This window comes from Cervus elaphus, chromosome X, assembly GCF_910594005.1.
Source record: "Cervus elaphus chromosome X, mCerEla1.1, whole genome shotgun sequence".
Taxonomy (NCBI): Eukaryota; Metazoa; Chordata; class Mammalia; order Artiodactyla; family Cervidae; genus Cervus; species Cervus elaphus.
The window spans coordinates 111,811,135-111,820,765 of record NC_057848.1 but is presented as its reverse complement, the minus strand read 5'-3'; the positions used below and the strand labels follow the sequence as shown (position 1 = coordinate 111,820,765).

The 9,631-nt window shown below is 44.7% G+C and overlaps 1 protein-coding gene across 5 annotated transcripts in view; it reads right to left on the bottom strand.

Annotated features, from left to right (window-relative positions):
- Positions 1-810: 810 nt before the first annotated feature.
- P2RY4 (pyrimidinergic receptor P2Y4) overlaps positions 811-9,631 on the bottom strand; it is a 36,069-nt gene continuing 27,248 nt past the window's right edge. For 2 of the 5 annotated variants that reach the window (XM_043895647.1, XM_043895646.1), the window contains one exon: positions 4,391-7,377. In XM_043895647.1, coding sequence (XP_043751582.1) covers positions 6,273-7,370 — 1,098 coding nt within the window. In that variant the 5' untranslated portion in view covers positions 7,371-7,377 and the 3' untranslated portion in view covers positions 4,391-6,272. Of the gene's footprint in view, positions 3,910-4,390; positions 7,378-7,892; positions 8,808-9,631 lie in introns of those variants that run through there. The other 3 variants (XM_043895645.1, XM_043895644.1, XM_043895643.1) reach the window with 3 other exon arrangements.

Sequence of the window (9,631 nt, the reverse complement as noted above, 5' to 3'; positions counted from 1 at the left end):
CAAAAGCTCAGATACACAAACTTCTCCTTCTCTTCATATCCACAGTACTCTTACAGGTAGGCCAAGCAGTGAGTAGCCAGTGTAGTAGGATGTGAGACATCCTGGAGAAGCCTCAGTTCAGTTCAGTTCAGTTGCTCAGTCGTGTCTAACTCTTTGCGACCCCATGTACTGCAGCACGCCAGGCCTCCCTGTCCATCACCAACTCCCAGAGTTTACTCAAACTCATGTCCATTGAGTCAGTGATGCCATCCAACCATCTCATCCTCTGTCATCCCCTTCTCCTCCTGCCCCCAATCCTTCCCAGCATCAGGGTCTTTTCAAATGAGTCAGCTCTTCACATCAGGTAGCCAAAGTATTGGAATTTCAGCTTGAACACAAGTCCTTCCAATGAATATTCAGGACTGATTTCCTTTAGGATGGACTGGTTGGATCTCCTTGCAGTTCAACGGACTCTCAATAGTCTTCTCAAACACCACAGTTCAAAAGCATCAGTTCTTCGGCACTCAGCTTTCTTTATAGAAAGAAATATTATTTGGCCCTGTTATTTACTTGGGGCCAAACTATGGTGGAGGTAATGAAGATAATGGCAACCTTCTCCAAAATGTCCCATGCACGCACTGCTACACTCAGTGCCCCCAACCCTGCAGCAGGCCACCACCAACTGACACCTCCACCAGAGACTCCTGGACACTCACGAGCAAGTCTGGGTCAGTCTCTTGTGGGGTCACTGCTCCTTTCTCCTGGGTCCTGGTGCACACAAGGTTCTATTTGTGCCCTCCAAGAGTCTGTTTCCCCAGTCCTGTGTAAGTTCTGGCAGCTCTATGGTGGGGTTAATGGTGACCTCTTCCAAGAGGGCTTATGCCATGCACAGGTCTGCTGTACCCAGAGCCCCTGCCCCTGTGGCAGCCACTGCTGACAAGCCTACGTTCCTTCAAAGTATCTTTCCAATGCCCTCCAACCTCCACTACTCCTGAAGTGCTCCTGGATCTTCAGACTCCTTGGTCTGTGGCCTCTTAACATGGAAATATTCCCAGAAGAAGAAACATTAAGCTAAATTACTACATGTAATCATTCTACAAATATTTATTAAGCACATGGGATAATAAAATAACAAACAATTATATTTTCTTAGCTCCCTAGATTCACAGAGTCTTGCCATAAACTGGAATACCTAAAGCTGAGATTACAATCTTCATTTTACAGATGATGAAACTGGCTCAGAGAGTCTGACTGACTCACCCAAGTGACACACCTGATCCCCACTTTCATAACCAGGGCTCCAACTTAGTTCTTTGATCTTTAGTTCTATGCTCTTTCCTTTCTATCACAGGTAGGAACTCAAAACAAACACACATAAAGGGTTAAATAACAATTCAGGATAGCAGTATAAGCAATATCAAAAGACAATATAAGTGCCAAATGACTGACATAGGCAATAATTACTGTAGGAGTGACCAGGAAGGTCACTGTGCAAAAGAGTCAGCAAAGAAGTCCTCAGAGGAAGTGGGACTTAAGCTTGGTCTTGGGTGTACATGCTAAGTTACTTCAGTCATTTGGAACACTGACTCTTTGCAACACTATGAACCATAGCCAGCCAGGCTCCTCTGTCCATGGGATTCTCAAGGCAAGAATACTGGAGTGGGTTGCCATTTCCTTCTCCAATGATCTTCCTGACCCAGGGATCAAACCCATTTCTCTCAGGTCTCCTGCCCTGAAAGGCAGGTTCTTTACTACTAGTTCCACCTGGGGCCTTGGACACTGGGTAGGAAAGAGACTGGGAAAACAAAGGGAGGGCATTCAAGAGTGTGGGAAAGGAAGAATAAAAGTGGAGATGTAAGAAAGTGGAAGTCATATTTGGAAAAAAGAATGAGGAGATCAAAATAGCTGGAGAAGAGAGATTTGTACTGGGGAAGAATGGAAAATAAGACTGAAAAAGGCATTCTTGAATTTCTTCTTCTTCTTCTGTGTTTTTGTTTTGCATTTTGACAAAGCACAATCTTTATTCAGTGGCCAAAGAATGGAAAGATGGTAACTAAGTTCACAGATCACCTTCTCACACACCTGGCAAGAGGGATTTAATTTTTAAGAGTAAAAACAAAGAGAGGAGAAGTGAAGCTAATGATGAGGAGGTATATGCACTAGCACTCTTGAATTTCTGACAAAAGAATTTCAACTTGCCTTGTAGACAATGGGGAACCATGAAAGAATTTTGAGTGAGACAGTGAAACTGTGAAAGCAGTTTTGGGGCCAATTAATCTGGCAATATGCACTGAATATATCATGCGAGGAGAGATTAGAGGTAAGGAAGACCAGTTGGGAGGCAGTGACAGTCAGGGAGAAAGTGACAAGAGCCAGTATTAGAATGGCAGTGTATGTGCTCAGTCATGTCACAAAAGCTCAGACTCTTTGTGACCCCGTGGACTGTAGCCCACCAGGCTCCTCTGTCCATGGAACTTTCCAAACAAGAATACTGGAATGATGCCATTTCCTACTCCAGGCGATCTTCTCGACCCAGGGATCAAACAAGCATCTCTTGCATCTCCTGCACTGGCAGGTAGATTCTTTATCACTGCACTCACTTTGGAAGCCCCAGAATGGTAGCACTGGAACCATAAAGTCACCTAAGCTTGCAAACATTCAGGCAACTCTGACTCTTTGCCCTCCCTATTTCATGAGATTCAGACATTTATTCCCTCATCATGTCAATTACAATTGGCCTTCTTTTATAGAATGGTAGCACTGGAACTATAAAGGAAACAGGGAGGGCAAAGAGTCAAAGTTACCTGAGTATTCTCAAGCCTAGGAGACTTGAGAAAAGAAGATGCCATAAACACAAATGAGCGAGACAAGTAGGGAAACTGGTTTAGGGAGTTTAGTTTTTGACAATTTGGGTTGGAAGTAACAATGGAAGATCCAAGTGAAATTGTCCACTGGGCAACTGAAGACATAAAGGTAGAGCTTGGGATAAAGGTCAGACCTGGAACTGAGTTGGCCTGGTGTAATGGAAGGAGCTCTGGGATTCTGGGGCCCTGGGGCCTAGTCTCTGCTCTGCCCCTAACTTACTAAGTCATGAGCAAGTCATATCTCAGGACCTGTTTCCTCCTTTGTAAAGTGAAGCAGTGCCCAGGCCCTAGAAGATTTCCAAGGTACTCTCAAGGACTATGAGTCAAATGAATTGTATTCACATGCATATATGCTCTCTCCAAGAGAAAAATCAAAGCTCAGATGAGGGGAGGGGATTAAATAATCCCCAAATGCTCTGACTATGACAGATTTTGGAACTCTGTTCACTTAGGGAATAAAAAAGAAAGAGCAGCAAGCAAAGAAGTAATAAGAGTGAGAAAAGTAGGAAGAGAGAATGTTTTTTCTTTTTAACAGTTTTATTGAGATGTAGTTTATTTACTATAGAATTCACCATTTCTAAGTATACAATTCAACAGTTTTTACTATGTCCACATGGTTGCAAATTACCAGAGAGAAATTTTAAAGCAAGGAGATAAAATAAGGAACTAAAGTTAAAAGCATTACAATAAATGGAATGGTTGTATCAAATATGACAAAGGGTTAACATGTATGTCAAATAAAGAATACATTTATATAGAAAAGAATACCACTAAGATACCAATTCAAGAAGGATATGAACAGACAATTCACCCAAGAGAAAATACAAATAGTGAACATGTGGGAAAGTGTTCAATCCTATGAGTAATCCAAGAAATGAAATTAATAAGTTAAATGTTTAAGCCATCCAAAAAGATTTCTTATAAAGTCCAATGCCAGGGCTGCAAGGGAACTGGAACACTCACGTGTCATTTTGATGTTGAAAATTTGTGCTATCCTTTGGGAAATCAAGCTCTATGAAACCACTCATGCTCTTTGATCTGGTAATCCCACCCCTGGGAACTTGTCCTAGGAAGAGAATTACAAAGAAGGAAAAAGCTATATGCATTAAATTATTCAAAGCACAGAAAAACTGGGAGTTCCCTAAATGACCAATAATAGAACAGTCAAATAAAATAGGATCTACTGATGGATAGAATTTTATGTCATCATTGAAATGATGAATATGAAAGACTGTAACACAAGGAGAGTATTTGCAATAAAAAAAATTTTTAAAAAGAATTTTAAACTATATGTACATTGATTGCATTTAAACCTATACATATATATATACATATATATATACACACACATATGTATTATATAAACTAGAGAAGCATGGAACGTGGAAAAATGAAAAGAATTGTCTAGGGTTGTGAAGTAGAGGTGAATATTTTCTTCCAAATTTTTATTTTATATTGTCATGCTGTTGCTGTTTAGTTGCTGAATCTTGTCTGACTCTTGCAACCTCATGGACTATAGCCAGCCAGGCTCCTCTGGAAATCCATGGGATTTTCCAGGCAAGAATACTGGAGTGGGTTGCCATTTCCTCCTCCAGGGGATCTTCCTGATTCAGGGATCAGTGGAATTTTTTAATGTGGCTTTTATAAAAAAAAAAAAAAAAGCTTTAAAGTAGGTATGCAACAGGGTTAAGCAAAGCAGAAAAGTCAAAGGGGATGAAGGCAGAGAAAAGATCCTTAAAGGTTTTCCTTATGAGGCAATTTGTGTTCTAGGTATGGAAAAGTATAGGAAGGAAACCAGATCCAGAGAGTTAGGGGATGACTTTGTGGTGAGGAAATGGGATTCATGGTACTCTTATCAGAAATTTGACAGTGAAATGAATAAGATGAATAGAATTTTTTAAAGACAAAATGAAATCTGTTACAGAAGAGACTGAAAGTGATGAAGAAGGACAAACAAAGGAAAAGGAAAGTGGGCCTTGATATCTAGAGAGGAAGAGGGAGCCCTTAAAAGAATGCAAAAGGGGACTCAGGGACATTGGAGTATTTTTTTCCTGCAGACCAGCCCTAACCTTACTCTCCACAGAGACCCCACAGAAGCCAGGAGACAAGTAAGCAATCAGAGTCAGGTCAGCAAGGGCAGGGCAAAAGGAAAGGAAGGCTGGAGATTCAGGAGACCAAAGGGCTGGAAGGCGATTTACAGTGGATGCCTAGAAGTGTAAGCCTACCCTTCTTATAGAAGCCTGACCAGAAATTCTTCCCATGGCTTGAGGGTTAGCTCCCCAAGTTTCACATCCCACCTCCACTCCTAGCAGCCTGTAAGCACAAAGATGGTGCTAGAGAGGAGTGACTGGATGGCAAACTCTGAGGGAAGCTGTCCTAGCCCCTGTGCCTTGCCCTGTCCTCAAAGTCCTAAAGCCTGATCTGAAAGAGCTGGTGGACAGATTTATCATTTATCTAGGACAGGAGCCAGAGAAAGGGGAGTGACCAGTGAAGAGCCAGCTGTGGGCCTCAGTCCCTGTCACCACCCCGATCTCTGCACAAACCTGCTCCACCCTTTGGTGCTGGAATTTATGCCATAGACACGAGAACTCCTCCCTCCTATTCTGAGCCATCCACTCTGCCTTTCATTAAGTACAGGAGAGCTGTCAAATATGTTCTCAGCAAACATCATAAAGAAGGGCCAATCCCATTCCTGTTCCAAAGGTCATTATCAGCTTGGGTTCTGCCCCTGAAGCTTCTCAAGGTCCCCACCCGATGAGAAGACTTCCCACCCCATGAGAGGGCTCCCTCTCTATGTCGTGGCTACATACCACTCAACAGAGCCATGTCTCCAGCTGCATGTGGGGACCCTGGAAAGCAGGCTGTCTGGACTGTGCCCTAGTTCAGCGCCTGGGTAAGCAGGACTATCCTGTCTTCCAGGGGAAACCAGGGAGTGGGTGTGGGCACTATATATGTCATATCCCAGGCACCTGTGATATGCTGAGGCCCCCATTTCTTGATTCTGGCTATCACCGTCAAATAAGTCAGCCCAATCCTGAGATCACCCCAGCTTCTCCACCCCTCCAGTTAAATGCTCTGGTCTGGCTGAAGGAATGCATGCTGTACAAGGAAACAGGGGGAGAGGCCAGAAGTCATGTAGGACTAAGAAACAGGACCAGTGGCCTCAGGAAGGGGACAGAAACAAAGAGAAAGGAGTTGAGGAAAAAAGAGTGGCTTCTAGTGTTTTGGGCTAAAAAGGAGAGGGCAACTGAAGGGTTTAGGAGTGATAGGTTCACATGTGATTTCTCTGGCTCCTCCTAAACCTTAAGATGAGGGCCTCTTTCCAGAGCCCAGAGAAGAGGAGAAAGCAGCCAGATCCGGTGTCACTATTAGGTTCCCCCCCTTCTGCCCTGCACTCACCCCCTTTCTCTCACTTCCCAGCTTCCAATGTTACAAACTATCTGCCCAAGGGGTGGGGCAGCCACTGTCCTGGGAGGCAGCTGTCCACCTGCAGCTGCTGTCTTTAGGCAGGGACACCAGCACCAGAGAGGAGGCAGTCCTGGAGGGCTGGGGCCTCCTACCCCTGCAGAGTCGCTGGAGCTGACGTCGGTACTTTTCCCCAGTGAGCAGATAGAGCACAGGATCCAGGCAGCTATTGGCACTGGCCAGAGGCCGAGTCACTTTGTAGACCAAGTTGACAATGTTCAGCACCCTGCAGTCAGCTTCCAACAGCCTTGCCAAGTAATAAATTGTGCGGGTGATGTGGAAAGGCACAAAGCAGATAGCAAAGACAGTCAGCACCACAGCAATGGTACGCAGAGAGCGCAGACGGGAAGATGACTGGGTGGCCCCTGGCAAGGGCCGATACAGGCGCTGGGCCATGCGTCCATAGCAGACAAGAGTGACCAGGCAGGGCACACCAAAGAGAAGCCCCATGACTGCCGAACTGAAGTGCACATAATGGTCAAATTCCTCAGGCCGAGTGGTGTCGTGGCACAAGATGGTGTCCCCCTTGGGACTCGTGGTGACGAAGAACAGGTTGGGCACGAGACAGCCAGCTACGACCAACCAAACTGCCAGGCAGAGAAGGCCAGCAAGGCGTGGGCGGCCCCAGCGCAGCGCCCGCAGTGGGTGGCAGATGCCCAGGTAGCGGTGCACACTAATGCAGGTGAGGAAAAGAACACTGCAGTAGAGGTTCCAATAGAAGAGAAAACGGATGAACTTGCAGAGCCCAGTGCCAAAGGGCCAGTGGTTGCGGGCTGCATAATAGTAGACAAGAGTGGGCAGTGATAGGACATACAAAGTATCTGACAGGGCTAAGTGGAACATGTAGGTGGCTGTTGCATCCCACGGTCGGAGGCGAAAGAGGAAGAGCCAGATGGTCAGGGCGTTGAGGCCTAGGCCCAGCAGGAAGACAACTGCATAGGTCACAGGCAGCAGGAAGAACTTGAACTCCTCGTTAAACTGGCAGTCCAGTTCCATCTCACTGTTGTCAGGATCTGAGTGGGCGCCTAAGGTTGTGAACAGCAAGGACTCTGTACTGGCCATGGTCCCCCTAGAGACAGAAAGGGCAGAAGTGAGGGTAGCTGGATTTCCCTGGCCCCCTAGCCCTAACCTGGGGAAAGAAAGCAGAGAATGGGGAGGGCAATGGTTGAGGCACAAGTAGGGGTTGAGAGGATGCATCTGGAGGTAACCTAGGCCAGCCTGGCTTCTTCCAGAGATCCCTTGGTCCAGCCCAGGGAGTAGTAGGTAGCAGGCAGCACTGGGGCTCAGGAGGGCAGTCAGTAGATTTGGATTGTTCTTCTGCAGCTAACTCTGTCCTTCAGAGCTTAGCTAGTTGAAGGGAGTTGGGGCCTACCAGGACCAGTGTGGGAAGATACCCAGACCCAAATTTTCTCCCAGCTCATCAGAAGAGCAACATCCTGTGAAGAGGGCATCTCTCCGCACAGTGACTTCTCTCCCCTGGTCCCAGTGTCTCTGTACTACAGTGATCTCTGACGTCTTCCCCCAGCCTGGGCCAGCCCAAAACCCATCGCCACCCTTAAGGAAGAAACTTGACATGTCTCCTACCTGGTCCCCTTGAGGTTGAGCCCAGCTGACTCTGTCACCCTTCCCCTTGGCAGCCAGAGGGCATAACCAAGGAGGCGGGATTGGGGGTGGGGCTTGTACCTCCTTGCGTCCTGGGAAATCATAAGCGATAGCAAGGCCCATCAAGATTGGGAAACTGCGGCCCAGCAAGATTACTATTTAACAGTTTCTAAATGACAGTAGGAGAAAGTACACAAGGAAACATCTAAGTTGACACAGGAAGAGCCAGGTGACTGGAGATAACCAAACCTGAAGGACGATCATAGAAATCTGTATGAGCAGAAAAATGGGAAATGAATGTTAACATGGGTAACACATTGAAAAGTTTTAGAAAATCTAAACTACTGATATAAATCTTAACTCCATGTGCATCTAATGATAAGAAATGTATATATAGCACTAACTACATGCAAGGCACTGTTCGAAATGCTTTATACTTATTAAGGGCTTTACAAGCTCTCTGAAGTAGGTATCATGATTATCCCTACTTTACTGATGAGAAAACTAAGGCACAAAGAGTTGAAGTATTTAATTAGTCAAGATTTGAACCCAGGCAGGCTCGCTTTTGAACCAGGTTCTAACATCCATGGACTTAATTGCTGCCGGGGTCCAGCCTCGGCAGGATCCAGGGGATACCCTCAGGATGAACGGCGAGAGAGAGAGAGAGAGAGAGGGAGAGAGAGAGACACGTGAGACCAGCCTTGATAGGGCCAAGTCTGTGTTTTACTTTTAGACAACCGGTTTTATACCCTTTCACAGAACGTTTTCAAGGTACAAGATGCTTACTCATGGTTACACAGGATTAGCATTACATCATTTTGATTTTTAGGAAAAGCAGGATTTTTTTGCTTTCTAATTCTATAATAATTCTTAGCACATGATCTTCTGGCCTTGGGGCTATTAACATTTTATGCAGGTCAGGTGATTGTAAACCTATTTTCCGCTTCTATGGTGACCTTAACTGAAAGGTAACAGTGTCATAGGGAAATAGTACAGAGTAGAATTATATTCTTTTTTTTTTTTTTTTGAATTTTTTTTTTGAATTATATTCTTGTTAATACAAAAATTAATCTTTCTGCAAAAGTTGTCAGTTGTGTTTATCTAAGAAGTTTACCCTATACTGACTCTGCGACTTTGGTGAGGCAGCTTCTGCCTAGCACTCCTGACTGACAATTAACAACCATCTCATTGTTACCACACTAGGGCTAAGTTCTTATTTCTCTAGATCTTTAACTATATTAACAATGGTTTCTATAACACAACCTTAGCACATTAAAGGCAAAAATACAGCAAGCAAAAACACAGCAAGCTAATCACAACCCAATAACCACCTATAGAATAATTTTTCTTATGTTTTCTAATAGGACTCCTTTACCCCTTAAAAGGTCTCTATATCTATTAGGGCTTTTATATAATCAGGTTCTTTATGCTATTTTATGATTAGGATATTATAAGCAATCATGCATATTAGTACCAAGGGCATAAATGCATTTGGCTAACAAACTACCAGCAAAGGAGTTTAAATGAAAACACTCCTTTCACCCTGAATAATCTCATAAAATACCACCACCTGGGAAACTTATTGATTAAAGTTCTAAATTGATTCTCATTTGGGAAGAGATCGGGGAAGGCCTTCCTGCCTGTGTCAGAGAAATTAGGGAGTAGTCCATTGAGGCAGGCATCAGAAAGACAGATATCATCTTTAAGGTGAGCGCCGGGGG